At 37.3% G+C, this 15,247-nt stretch overlaps 1 protein-coding gene across 14 annotated transcripts in view; it reads left to right on the top strand.

Moving 5' to 3' along the window:
- The window catches only part of NCOR1 (nuclear receptor corepressor 1), a 154,478-nt gene that overhangs the window by 68,182 nt on the left and 71,049 nt on the right, over positions 1-15,247 (top strand). For 10 of the 14 annotated variants that reach the window (XM_046675471.1, XM_046675474.1, XM_046675476.1 and 7 more), the window contains 3 exons: positions 676-777; positions 10,352-10,479; positions 14,434-14,651. In XM_046675471.1, coding sequence (XP_046531427.1) covers positions 676-777; positions 10,352-10,479; positions 14,434-14,651 — 448 coding nt within the window. The remainder of the gene's footprint in view (positions 1-675; positions 778-10,351; positions 10,480-14,433; positions 14,652-15,247) is intronic. The other 4 variants (XM_046675479.1, XM_046675478.1, XM_046675481.1 and 1 more) reach the window with 1 other exon arrangement.

Here is a 15,247-nt window from a genome sequence, read left to right as displayed (position 1 = left end):
GTAAGAAATAGTTTACATTGAGAATGTTTATAAGTTTGTGATGGCTGCTACTTTGAAAGTTTTGTGCTCTAATACACAGAGGTAGTTAAGTAGTTTTTTTTGCAATGGGCTTCACAGAAAAGATTCTCATGTGACTGGTGTAGTGCCATTTACAATTATGTGATACCAAATCCTAAGCACAGAATACAGACTATTTTCATGGTTAATCAAAAATGACCTGATACTATAGTTCCCTAAAAAGACATAGATTACAATACTTTTTGAACCTTATTAAATTTCTAATTAAAATATCAGAGTCCTGATTTCCTCTGAATTCTTTTCACAGTGGATTGGATGTAATGTTTTTGAGCAAAATATTTAAAGAAACTCTGAATATTTACATATATGCTGTAAGAAGGGGAATTTAGTTATTGGTTAATAAGAAAGTGTTTGAATGTTTCTGATAATTCCTGGTATCTTTTACATACTTTGGATTAAGCCAACTGTAATTGTTCATTAAAATAGTAGGTATAATGTATATATTTTTAGAGTCTAGATATGCCTTAATGTGCTGGCCATGTTTGTTTCCTTCAGTTTATACTTTGAGAATACCAGAGATTTTCCTTGAAAGTGTTCCTTGATTTCTTAAAAATTTTATTTCATTGTATGCTCAGAAATAATTTCTTTTCCTTATAGAGTGTTCCTGATTGTGTTTTATACTACTACTTAACTAAGAAAAACGAGAATTATAAAGCCCTAGTAAGAAGGAATTATGGAAAACGCAGAGGAAGAAACCAGGTGTGTTTCATTATTGTATGAAAGATATGTCAGGCTTGGTGGAAGTATGAAGATGAAAAATGTTATAACAGAAGCCTTGTCCTTAATAATACGTACTTTGAGGATAGATGTTTCTATTAAATTAATTAGGATGTTATGAACATATTATGATTATTTTGAAGTTTATATATTTAATGTGTTATATCTTTTATTTTAAATGTATTTTAATTGTCTGGTATGATAAAATTAATGAGAAAAGTTCTGTACTTTGACGTTATCTAAATCGTGCATGTCAATGTTAACAATAATAATGTAACTAGATATGAGACTCTTTTAACACTTTATTTATTCTGCCATCTTTACCAGTCGTTTTGTCTGAGGAGGGTAGAGTAAGGGAGAGAAATATACAATGGTAACAGAGTGGAGGATTATTTACTGAAATACCTGGGACTTGATTTTGTTACAGAGTAACTTCATTTCTAGAGTTTAGATAATTTGTCTTAAAAAGCACTTAACCTAAAAAGATAGTTTTTAATACTTACAGTATATGTTTTCACAGTTGCAATTCAGTACTTAAAAACTGTTTCCTCCAAAATAACTAATCAGTAGCTGTCACAGCCGGTGTATGCTTTACCAGTGAGGCTGCTGGGATAATGGGATTGCCCGTTGCTCTTCACACCCAGATACAACTCACATTATGGAATTGCCAGCATGACCTCGGACAGCTGCTGACTGTTTATTTGCATTCCTAAATCTCTTTTGGTTTCCCTATAACAGCCATCATTTCTTCCCTTGGTCACTCTGGTTACCAGATACAGGTTACTTGACACTCTCTCATTATTTCGTAATTTCATCATTAGTTCTGTCATTATTTGTAGCCATAACCTTTTTGTGTTTTCTGGGTCGTTGTTTCCTAGAGAACACTACCACCTCACAAGATGTGAATACATATTCTTCAGAAACAGTATTTCTTGGTTAAAAAAAAGTATAGAGCATGTTTTCATGAGTCAGCTGTGTAAAATGCTGCTAGAGGTTGAGTAAACTGAGGTGACCTTGACTTGCATTTTCTGTGGATTGGTGAGGGGCCAGAAATAAGATTATAGTGAATTGAAGAGGGTATTATAGAAAGTGAGGAGATGGCAGTAGTACAAGTGTATGCTTGTTTGTGAGATTTGCTTTTAAAGGGGAACACAGAAATGGGTGGTAGGGCTGATGAGGATGAGAAGGGCAGAAAAGAGCATGCTTGTACAATGATGGGACTGATACTTTAGAGGCAAAGAGGTGGATGACTGTATAGCTCCATAAAGACTTACTAACTGAATGGGAGAAACTTGAATGTCAGCAGTGAGGCAGGAAGCACTGTTCAACTAAAGGTACCAGGGCTTTTCCCTACTTCCCACGGAGAAAGTGGAATCAAGGTCCTCTAGCTAGAGATGCTAGAGCCCATCTACATTGTAGACAAGTTTCAGCTACAAAATTTTTTTTTTCCTTCTCCCCAAACCCCCACAGTACATAGTTGTATATTTTAGTTGTGGGTCCTTCTAGTTGTGGCATGTGGGACGCCACCTCAGCATGGCTTGATGAGTGGTGCTAGGTCCGCTCCCAGGATCTTAACTGGCGAAACCCTGGGCTGCTGAAGCAGAGTGCGCTAGCTCGCGAGCTTATCCACTGGGCCATGGGGCTGGCCCTCAGCTGCAAATTTTAACAAAAGCTTTGTTCCTAATTACAAACTAGTATTTATAACTTTAATTTTATTTTTAGAAATTGTGTATGTTACTTGTTAAATTTTTCAATCCAAGATAATGCAAGGGGATAATTTAATATTTATTTTTCCTTACCTTTGCTGGATTAGCAGTCTGTTGCTTGTGATTATAGAGGAGAAAGCTCTGGTAGGAAGTTTTGTGTGACAGGGGAGTGTCTGTGTTACTCTGAAACGTTTGTTTTTTGTCCTAAAGTTATCTAGGACACGATTGCACTCCCCTCCCTGGCACACTTGTCCTTGTTAAATTCCAACACATTGCTGTTTTCTTCTGCACATTCTTGTTCCATGTGGTTGCACACTTATCACATTCCAGAATGCATTTGCGGAACTGAGATCTTCCGTATGTACCCTCACTTCAACCTGAATCTTAGGAGGCTTGCCCCCAGGTAGGCTCAGTTTTGGTTTGATTTGCCTTTCCGACAGTCTAATCCTGCCACGTTAGGTTTTTTTTTTTTCCTTAATTGAGTCCATAATAGTTTACAACATTGTGAAATTTCAGTTGTACGTTATTATTTGTCAATCACCATGTAAGTGTGCCCCGTCACTCTTTGTGCCCAGCCCTCACCCCCCTTCTCCTTGGTGACCACCAAACTCTTCTCTTTGTCTGTCTGTGGGTTTATCTTCCACATATGAGTGAAATCCTCAGTGTTTGTCTTTGTCAGGCTTATTTCACTTAACATAATACCCTTAGGGTCCATCCATGTTATTGCAAATGGGACAATTTTGTCTTTTTTTATGGCTGAGTAATACTCTGTTGTATATATATACACACTACGTCTTCCTTATCCAATCATCAGTCCGTGAGCATTTGGGTTGCTTCCACTTCTTGGCTGTGGTGAATAATGCTGCAGTGAACAAAGAGGTGCGTAAGTCTCTTTGAATCATTGATTTCAAGTTCTTTGGATAAATACCCAGTAGTGGGATAGCTGGGTCCTATGGTATTGCTATTTTTAATTTTTTGAGAAATCTCCATGCTGTTTTCTGTAGTGGCCGCACTGGCTTGCATTCCCACCAGCAGTATAATAGTGTTCCCTTTTCTCCACATCCTCTCCAGCGTTTGTTTTTGGTCTTGTTAATTATAGCCATTCTGACAGGTAGTAAGATGATATCTCATTGTAGTTTTGATTTGCATTTCCCTGATGATTAGTGATGTTGAACATCTTTTCATGTGCCTTTTGGCCATCCGTATATCTTCTTTGGAAAATGTCTGTTCATATCCTCTGCCCATTTTTTGATTAGGGTGTTTGTTTTTTTGTTGTTGAGTTGTATGAGTTCTTTATGTATTTTGGAGATTAACCCCTTGTCGGATATATGATTTGCAAATATTTTCTCCCAGTTGGTGGGTTGTCTTTTTGTTTTGTTCCTGGTTTCCTTTGCCTTGCAGAAGCTCTTTAGTTTGATGAAGTCCCATTTGTTTATTTTTTCTTTTGTTTCCCTTGCCCGAGTAGACCTGGTATTTGACAAGATTCTTCTAAGATCAATGTCAGAGTGTACTACTGCCTATATATTCTTCTAGGAGTTTTAGGATTTCCCGTCTTGCCTTCAAGTCTTTGATCCATTTTGAGTTAATTTTTGTGTATGGCGAAAGATAATGGTGTACTTTCATTCTTTTGCATGTGGCTCTCCAGTTTTCCCAACACTATTTATTGGAGAGACTTTCCTTTCTCCATTGTATGTTCTTAGCTCCTTTGTCAAAGATGAGCTGTCCTTAGATGTGTGGTTTTATTTCTGAGCTTTCAATTCTGTTCCATTGATCTGTGTACCTGTCTTTGTACCAGTACCATGCTGTTTTGATTACTGTAGCTTTGTAATATATTTTGAAGTAAGGGATTCTGATGCCTCCAGATTTGCTCTTTTTTCTGAATATTTCCATGGCTATTTGGGTCTTTTGTTGTTCCGTATAAATTTTAGGATTCTTTGTTCTATTTTCATGAAGAATGTCATTAGGATTTTGACTGGGATTGCGTTGAATCTTCAGATTACTTTAGGTAATACAGACATTTTAACTATGTTTATTCTTCCAATCCATATGCATGAAGTATCTTGCCTTTTCTTTACGTCTTCAGTTTCTTTCAATAATATCTTAGTTTTCCTTGTATAGGTCTTTTACTCCTTGATTAAATTTATGCATAGATATTTTATTCTTTTTGTTGAGACTGTAAATGGAATTGTATTCTTGAGCTTTCTTTCTGTTAGTTCGTTATTAGTGTATGGAAATGCAACTAATTTTTGTTGGTTGATTTTGTACCCTGCAACTTTGCTATAGTTGTTGATTATTTCTAATAGTTTTTTGGTGGATTCTTCAGGATTTTCTATATATGGAATCATGCCGTCCACAAACAACATGAGTTTCACTTCTTCCTTTCAAATTTGTATCCCTTTTGTTTCTTTTTCTTGTCTAATTGTTCTGGCCAAAATCTGCAGTACTACAGTGAATAGGAATGGTGAGAGTGGGCACCCTTGTCTTGTTCTTGTTGTTGGAGGCATGGCTTTCAGTTTTGTCTCATTGAGTATGATGTTGGCTGTGGGTTAGTCATAAAAGGCCTTTATTATGTTGAGGTACTTTCTTTCTTTGCTCATTTTATTGGGAGGGCTCTCTTCTATAGAATTGAATGACATTAGAGCTGATACCAAATGAAAGGAGAAGCCATTAGACTTTTGAAGCAGAAGAGTGATACCAGATTTTAGTTGTGATAGGATCATTCTGGCTGTTCTATTGAAACTAGGCTGTAAGGAAGGCAAAGGAAGAAGCAGGCCAGCCAGGTAAAAGGCTATTTTAATAATCCTAGTGGTTTGGACAAGGCTGTTGTAGGAGGGTGGGGGAGAGGACTGGTCAATTTGTGGATATGTTTTTGAAGATAAAGTCAAGAGGTTTTGTTGATGGATTGATTATGAGTGATGCGAGAAGGACCGTTATCAAAGATAACCCAGGTTTTGGCTTGTGGAGTTGCCATTTCCTGCAATAGGCATGACTGAACTAGGAGCAAATTTGGGGGGCAGAATTGAAATATGCTGCATTTCAAATACCTGTTAAACATCCAAGTGGAGATGTAAAGTAGGCAGTTAGATATATGTCTGGAGTTGAGGAAAAAGATTTGTGTTGGAAATTTAGAATTTGCTGCATAGGACAAAGTTCAGAAAGACTTTTTTTAAAAAAAGAACCTAGTTACAAATTGAGAATTTTAAAATCAGTGTGTCTTGATTTTACCCTGGCGGATATAGAGATCCAACTAATTTGAAAATCACTTTAGTGTTCTATTATCTAATCAAATTTGAATCAGTAGGAATTACCTCAGGTAATCCCACAGCTATTAGGGTAAATTTATTTCAAGACTCTGTTGAGTTCTGCTGAAGTCTATGCTTGATCCTTTCAGTTTTTTTTGATTGCTTCTCCTATTCCCCACTCCCAATGTTTTACCCATAGGAAGTAATTTTGATTCAGCAGGTGAATATATACTATGCTGTTGACTGAAAGATTGCAAATTTGTGAGGTTTGAGTTTTAACCGGCTGTTGCCGATTGGGAACCTTGGATATTATTTACTCTGAGAATGATTTTTAAACTTAGAATCATAGGAAAATGAGACTGCAGATCTTATTTTTGTTAGAGTTGTGCTCAGAGATTGTTGTTGGCAAAAGTTTTAACTCTTCTCTCAAAATCCTGCTAGGTACTGCTCAAACCATTTTTATAGTTTAACTTACTAGCATCCTATGACAAGAGTGAGTGTGGTTCCTTATAAATTTTATTGGAAATAGTGAATACATATCAAAGATTGGAAGCTCAAAGCCAGTCTTCAGTGTTTATTTGAGATCTAGAATTATAAATAACATGCCAAGTAGTAATTTGATTCTATGTGTAACATTTTTGTTAGGAGTAAAAAGTTCCTTTTATTCTCCCTGGTATACTCCCATCTAATTAATCTGTCACCATGCAGATAGAATTGCTGTGGTACCTGCTAGTGACCTACAATAATGCAAGTCACTGTTTAGAAACCACATTCTTCATTTCCAAATAGTTGATTACTTTCCACAAGAATTTGTACTCTTCCTTCATGCTGACAACATCTTGCCAGCATGTTCTTATTCCCCAAAGCTATTCAGAAAGCGTATAGTTTTGTAATTTTTGACGTTGGAAGAGTTTCTGATTAAACTGTTAGCTAGACACTAGTTAGAAAGAATTTTCTAGACAGGTAAAAAATTGAATATAATAGAGCTTTAGAACACAAAACGCTCTCTGCCCGTTTGTATCTGTGTTATCCTAGACGTGTCCCTTCCCTTGGTGAGCCTTGGTTTCCACATTTGTGAGAGTGGGAGCAGTTATACTTATCTCGCAGGGTTAACATGAGAAGTAGTTATGTGTGTGAAGTCCTGGAGTGTAGCATCAAGCACATATGGCATGCCCAATAAATGGTAGCAGCTATTACCTTCATTTCCTTTATTATGGTGTTTTTGGGTGATTGACAGCTTTCATTCTGCAGGATGGTAGTCTCAAATTCAGTTGGTTTAAAGGCATTGGTTATCAATGTATTTTGATAAGCTAGGCATAAGATATTTTCTATTTACTGACTGAAGTACTTTTTAAAAACATTTAGTGGCTGAAGTAGTACTTCATTCTTTCTGCTTCTTGTACATTTTTAGTTAACTGTAGCTGCTTGTTCTTTTTTTTTTAAAGATTTTATTTTTCCTTTTTCTTCCAAAGCCCCCCGGTACGTAGTTGTGCATTTTTAGTTATGGGTCCTTCTAGTTGTGGCATGTAGGATGCTGCCTCAGCATGGCTTGAGAAGCGGTGCCATGTCTGCGCCCAGGATTCAAACCGGCGAAACCCTGGGCTGCCGAAGCAGAGTATGTGAACTTAACCACTCGGCCACAGGGCCTACCCCGTGCTGCTTGTTCTTAAATTTAGTCATTTTATTTCTTGGCAACTTCATTGTCTGCTTGGTGGGAATTCATTTATTTATCTGTTTTCCAAAGACTTGAGCAGTTTAACAAATTTAAATAGAATGTATAAATGTGTGTTAGATATTCCGTTAGGTATAGTGGTAATACATCTCAGCATAGACTGTTATTGGATCTTGCTATAGAGAACGCTGCTGAAATTGTCTCTTTTCTTCATTTATCATTATGAAATACACATAACTTTCACTTTTTTCATGAAATTTTTTGTTTTTTTTAATAATGTGCTCTTGCACTCATAGTGAATAGCTTGTTTGATAGAAATGTTTCATGTTATGAGAACCTCTCTAACAGAATAAAATTTTTTTTTATTGACTATCAAATGTTGGGCTTAAGGAGGGAGAAACCTGAAGAAGAAGCTATTGGGAATGCCTGTGTCTACTAGGGGACCTTTTGAAGAGTTTCCTTTTGAAACTATGACCTTCTACTCCAGCCAGCCCACTAATAGGGTCCTGGGGGATGTAACCTATAGCCTCCATCCTAGACCATGGGGATTGGCACTTCTCTTTGCGGATTGCCTGAAGCAAAAGGAATTCCAACCACTCTAGTTGTTAAAACTAGAGGTTATTCCTTACTCTCTTTAATGTCAGTGGAGGTCGTTACAATAGATCTTGATGTGTATCCCCCAATAGTGCTGGCTGTGCTCTTTGACCTCCCTAGCGTTCCTCTCCATTCACTGCTGCCCAGTCAGCATGAGTGCCTCCTGGATAGCGTGTGAGAAGTTCTGCTCTGGAGGTGTCACACACTTCTACAGACTCTACCCAGCAACTCCATCAGTTTTTTTGGATCATTTCCACACCCTCTGCAGAACTGGGAGCTGTGCTTCAGAAGGGATCTTGCCCCTTTCTTCCCATTGACTGATTGAAGCAGGTGCTACAGTTGTTTCTCAGTCCCCAGCACTATGGAAGGTGGGGGTAAAGTCAGCTGTTGGCTAGATTTTAGGCAGCAGGGAATGTGTGGAATCGCTTACTTTCTTCAAAACCCTGGTTAATATTAGAAGCAGAAAAGTATTAGGGGAATAAGGTTATATGTATTGTCCATGTCTAAGGGAATAGTGAACCTTTTTACTTACCTTCTGCTGAGTTGACACCTACCCATCATTTCCTAGGGCTATAAACCATTTTTGTGGTTTATAGCAATCCACTTGCTAGGCAAAGGGCAGAGTTTGTCATTGGTATGCCATCTTGTTGGTTCAGAATGATAGATGGATGCTACATTTGTTGTGGGGGTTGGGGTGAAGCTATTAACATTTGAAGCAGGTCTTGTGACCACTATGGTGTGCTAGAGTCAGTTAGAGATTAATAAAATAAACATTCCCAGTTGTAAAGCAGATCTAGTCATGGTTGGAAAGTATACATTTGAAAACCTTCCTGATTTCTTATTTTCTCTAGTAATAGTAAATATCCAGAAGAAAAGGAAACTTTCCTTAATAATGTGGAACTTCTTTTAGAGAGTCCAATAAGACGTTTACTATCTTAAGAAAAAAAGCCAGATTTTAGTTTTGGTGAGTAGGTAAAAGACTTTGAGATGCTATTAAGAATTAAGGAAAATTTTACTTTGAATAAATGAGTCCTTCATGTTGTCTGGTGAAAGGAACACGTAAGAGGACAGGTAGAGTTATGTTAAGGCAAGATGGACATTAACCTGGATCAGAATGAAAGATTGAGGTGGGAGGGCAAAAGCTTTTCAAATAACCAGAATAAAGAAATTTGGTTTTTGCTATATCCAACACATGGTCCAGATGTTCTCTTAGGAATGGGGGATACTTGGATGATTAAGATTGGGTCCTTGTCCTTGATGAGATTATAACACAGCGAGCCAGACAGATGCTGATAACCAGATACTACACCACCCTGTGATAAGTGCTGCAAGCAGATGGATACGTGCAGATGGAAAGGTAGGGAGACAGCGCCTGGAGCGTCTCTGTGGAAATCAAGAAAAGCCTCACAGGACATAGACCATTTTGCACTGAATCACGGAGGCTATGTAGGAGCTTACTAGGCAAGGAAGGATAGAAAGAGTGTTCCAGGCAAAGGCATGAAAATGCTAGGTGTGTTTAGGTGAGTCGAGCAGCACCTTCTAGTTGGGTCCTTCTAATTGTGGCCCGTGGGATGCCGCCTCAGCGTGGCCTGATGAGCGATGCCACGTCCGCACCCAGGATCCAAACCAGCGAAACGCTGGGCCGCCAAAGCTGAGCACGTGAACTTAACCACTTGGCCACGGGGCCGGCCCCTCTCTTCCAGTCTTTATTCGTATACCTACTTAGAATTACATAGTTGTAATTACAGCTTAGAAGTATTTTAATGTTTTGCTTCTTTTCATTTTATTTTATTTTTAGTATTTTTCCAAATTGCTTCAGTCTTGATATTGACCGTAGCTATCTACTATTCCATTAAATAAATGGTCCACCAAGAGTAAAAGTGTAAAGATATTTCTTGTAGTATTATACATTATGATGAAAAAATTGGGAACATATTAAGTATCTAATGCTAGAAGGATGGTTTGGTGAATTGCAGATTATCAAATTTTAAGGTAGAATTGAAATGCTTGAGTGACAGATTAGATGTGGGAATTACAAAAAAGAGAGAACTGACCTCCAATTGCAGATTTCTAACTGGAGTATTAACATTTTCACCTCTTTGATGGGTCTGAACACTATGAGCATTTGTATGTGTTTGTGTGTGTGACCTTTTAAGCAATATATATAGAATACATTAAAGAGCATTAGATTAATTTTTAATACATTACATTATACATTATACATTATTAATAAGTTAATTATTTATTAATTTTTTTGCCTAGATATTTATTATAATTCATCATCACAATTTAAAGAACTGTTTCTTTTACGTTTGAATTTTACTAATGATGGTTCATTCTAGCAGCAAATTGCCCGACCCTCACAAGAAGAAAAAGTGGAAGAAAAAGAAGAAGATAAAGTGGAAAAAACAGAAAAAAAAGAAGAGGAAAAGAAAGATGAAGAAGAAAAAGATGAAAAAGAAGACTCTAAGTGAGTTAAATAGTTAAATGTTATAGTTAGTTTTAAATAATGAAATTGAATTTATTGAAGGTATAAAATTTTAGATAAAAGAATCAGTGGGAGGTGTACTTTGACCATCTAATAGCTATTTGATGTAATTAAGGAATGGAATATTCCAGTAACTATAACGTTTGGCTTAATGGACTTATTTGCCAGACATGAGATACTGTTTTTCAGAAGGGGTAGGCTACAATAATATACACTCATCCCTGAGATATATTGAATATAATTTAATCTTTGATTTGGAAGATACCGCAGGATATTTTTTTGAACCTCAGATAGTGTACATTCATGTAAAAATGCTGATAAATGGTTTTCATTTATATAATACCTTATATTCCAGCTTCATTGATTTTCTTTATCAAAATAGAGTTCCTGGTTTATTTGTGGTTATTGCTATTATATTGGTTATAAAAGTAATTTTTGTTCATTATAGAAAATCAGGAAAAGAAAGCAAAATATAAAGAAAATTAACCTGTGATTCTGCCACTCAGAGGCAGCTACTGTTGATGCCTTTGTGTACATATTGTGGCAGGGTGGTGTAGGGGGCTTAGCAGCTAGGTTGGTTGTTTTTCCCCTAAGGATTAGCTTTATCGAGGCATAATTTAAATAGAAGAAAATTTACCAATTTTAAGCATATATGTTGATCTATTGCAACAGGAGTGTGCAGTGGTATAGCCATTGCTACGGTTGTGATGTAGAACATTTCTATGACCTCAAAAAGTTCCCATAACCTCCTTTGCAGTAATTTCTTTCACCCCATTCCCACTCTCTGGCAACTGCTAATCTGTTTTGCCTTTTCTAGAATTTCGTATAAATGGAATTGTGTAGTATGTAATCTTCTGTGCTTGGCTTCTTTTACTTAGTGTAATGCCTTTGAGATCCATACAGGTTGTTGCATGTATCAGTAGTTTGTTCCTTTTGATACTTATTGTTTTACTTCTATAATCCTCTTGGAAAGACTGAAGGTTTATCTAGTTTGATGGCAACTGAGGCAGCCCAGATCACTTGATATGGTTTTTAAAGAGTTGGATACTCATGCCAGTCTAATTTTGTATTTTAGGAAGATATCTGTTTAAATTTTTAATTTTTTAGTTCAGTTTAAAGCATTTATATTCCCATCTGCTCAGTGGTTCTGCTCATGGAACTGCCATATCTTGATTTTACTTTTTTCTTAAAATCTTTAATTTATTTAACAAGCATTTATTTATTACTGATGTGAGCTGGGTCTTATGGAGGATGCAAAAATGCATGAGATATGTACTATTCCCAGGTAGTTTATGATCTAGTAGGGTAAAATGAGGCAAGATACAAGTAGTATTTAAGAAAAAGAAAAGAGCCTGGAAGAAATGAGCAGAGTGATTGAGAAGAGTTTAAGGTTTACTTCTTTCTGGATAGTTTAGAGGACTGTATGCAGGAGCCAGTGGTTAATGTGGATAGAATAGAGGCAAGAGCATGAATGGACATGCTGCTTGGAGAAAGGGCAGATAATGGTTTCTTTAGACTAGAACTTAGAGGGCCAGAAGAAAAGTGGAAGGTGGACTGAGGTTAGATTATATAAAGCCTTAATGAAAGCTAACATGTAGACATCATTCAGGAGGCTGTATGGGTCTGTTTGGAATAGGTGGGGAATGAATGGAATGTTTTATTGCCAAAGAGGTTCTGCTAGAATATTGATCCACTGGCAGTATCTTGTATTGAGATATAAGAGTCAAGGAGGCTGCTATAAAAGACTGGGATTGGAGTACTAAGGCGCTGAATAAATACAGTGGTAGTAGAAGTAGAGATGGTAGAAGTAGTCGGAGAAATATTACCGAGATGAAATAACCAAAACTTGGCATTAGATCACATATAGGAAATGAATAAAAAAGGGAAGAGCTAAAGATGATGTCAAATTTGTAATCCTGAGTAATTATGAACATGGTGATACTGTTAACAAGAAATTAGAGAATGAGGTCGAGCAAGAAGCAGGGTAGTGAGGATGAGCATATTTTGGGATATGTTGAGTTGTATAGATGGGAAATCCAAGTGGTAATTTCAGCTGGTAATTGGGAAGACAAGTTTGGATCTTAGGAGATTTAGGAGATGCGGTACACGTCTAAAGACATAGATTGGGGGGTTGGCCCCATGGCCAAGTAGTTAAGTTAATCTGCTCCGCTTCGGCTGCCTAGGGTTAGTGGGTTCAGATCCTGGGCACAGACCTAGCACTGCTCATCAGGCCATGCTGAGGCGGCGTCCCACATAGAGGAACTAGAAGAATCTATAACTAGGATATGCAACTATGTACTGGGGGGCTTTGGGGAGGGAAAAAAGAGGAAGATTGGCAACAGATGTTAGCTCATGGCCAATCTTTAAAAAAAAAAAAAAGACAAGATATAGATTGGGAGTCTTTCCAGTAGAATTGATGTGAATGGGTAACCTCACAGAGCTTTAAGGCCAGAGTAAGCCTTGGGAAATCCCTATATTAAAGGATTGAGAGGAAAAAGGTAATCCCCAGAAGGAGAACCCGAATAGCAGTAGGTATATTAAGGAAATGTGAAGTCCTAAAAGCTTAGTTGAGATGGATATGAAAAGAATTGTCACAGTGTCAGTTGTAGCAGAAAGAGTAACGTGACGCAAATTGAGAAAAGGTCATTTGATTTTGCAGTTTGTAAGTCATTGGTGACTTTTGGCAAAACATCTTTAATAGGAGGCTGTAGTAGTAGTCAGATTGGTAAGGGGATAAAGAAGTGAAGGAAGAGAGATACATGGTAACTTAAGGGTAATTTATAACTGAAAGGGAAAGAATTATTCTTGAAGCATTTTTTAACTTTGGAAAAAAAAAACTATGACTTGATAAGCCACAACAGGTCTTTACTTGAAGTAGATAAAATTTGAAAAAAAATCAACACCTTGCATTATGCAAGAATAGTTGAGTCTTTGAGTATTGCTATATATCCATTCATTTGCAAAAATGTACATTAAGCACCTTATTTTTAAATATTACAACTCTGGGAGATAAGTAGTACAGAGAATAGTCTTCCAGATAAGATGTGGTACTATTGCTATTAATAGTAATGACCATTTATTGATAGTTTTCCCTAAGTGCTTGAGACTGTGATAAGTACTTTATAGCATGGAGGTTTAGCCTTAATGATAGCAAATGTGTATGATACTTAATATGTTCCAGACACTGTTCTGAACATTTTACATAAGTTAACTCTTTTGTCCTCGCGACGGCCCTATGAAATACACTATTATTATCCTCATTTTCCAGATGAGAAAAACTGAGGTAGAGGTGAGAGAGCTTGTCCAAGGTCATCACTTGGCTAGTAAATCACAGAGCTCTGGTATGAACCCAGACAGCCTGGCTCCAGAGGCCGTTCTGCTAACCACTAGGCAATACTGCCCTGTTTGCACATTATTAATACTGGAGGTGATTGAGAATATTGAGCCTGGTTTAATAAAACAATGTTGTAGGTGATTACTACAGAAAGGGCATCTGTCATGGACAGCATCTGTTTCAGCTTCTTTGTTTTACAGAGGAGAAAACTTATGTGGGAGCAAAGGCAAGAAATCCAGGACTCCTGCCTTTTGGTGTACCCCTCTGCCTCTGGATTGCTGGTCTAGGGGCTTTCCTGCTGCCATTCAGTGCTTTCTCATAGAGAGTTCTCGTAAATCTCCAAGTCAGGGGATTTGAAATGTGTTTAAATTTGAAGTCCATTAACGAATAAAACAGGCCTTTGTGACATATGTTAATTTCAGCCAGTCAAATCCTCTTTAAAATCGGAGCATGACAGAATTTTTCATAAAGTTTGTTTTAAGTAACTGAGAGATTGGGCAGTTTTGTTCAACTTCTATTTAAAGAATTTTCAAAGCTATAATCTTTTTTGATATGTGTATACTTTTAAATCACACAAAATTTTCATTTGCTTTTGTTCTCAGAGAAAATACCAAGGAAAGGGACAAGACAGAAAGTACAGCAGAGGAAACTGAGGAGAGAGAACAGGCCACACCCCGGGGGCGAAAAACTGCCAATAGTCAGGGCCGCCGGAAGGGCCGGATCACCAGGTCTATGACAAATGAAGCCGCGGCTGCCAGTGCTGCAGCTGCAGCGGCCACTGAGGAGCCCCCACCACCTCTGCCACCGCCACCAGAACCCAGTGAGTGGATGTGATTGGAGTGGACAGGCCATCATTTTGTTTGGGATTCCGTTTCAGTGCTAGGGTGGGGCAGGAGGGACCTCTGATACTGACAACCTAGAAATAATCTGAAAGTCTGGTCTTTAAAATTTTTAAACTTTAATTTCAAAATCTTTGGAAAAAGAACATCAGCCCCAGTCTTGTTGTGCTAATACAGCTGTTTTTCTTTTTACTTAGTTGTAATCCTAGTGTGTGTGCCACTTTGTTTTCTGATGTTTTAACTTGTCATGTATCAGGAATATTTTCTCGTTTCTAATTTTTACTTTTTGATAACTGTGAAATGTTGGTATTGTGTTCCCTGAGGCATAATTTCTTGAACCATTCCCTATAGCTGAATGATTAGGCTATCCCTTCCCCCGCTTTTAAACAAATCTAGATAGCACTGTAATAAAAAAAAGAATCTTTATTCACATAGCATTTTCTTTCTGTTAAATTATTTTTCATAGGAATAAATTCTTAGACAAGGGAATATCGGGTCTGGGTGTCCAAGCATTTTTCTCTCACTAAGTATTGTCTCATTCGTTTATAAAGGGATTATGTCAATGATGAGTACCACC

The sequence above is a fragment of the Equus quagga genome, chromosome 11, assembly GCF_021613505.1.
Source record: "Equus quagga isolate Etosha38 chromosome 11, UCLA_HA_Equagga_1.0, whole genome shotgun sequence".
In the NCBI taxonomy this organism is placed as follows: Eukaryota; Metazoa; Chordata; class Mammalia; order Perissodactyla; family Equidae; genus Equus; species Equus quagga.
This window is presented reverse-complemented; position numbering and strand designations above follow the sequence as displayed.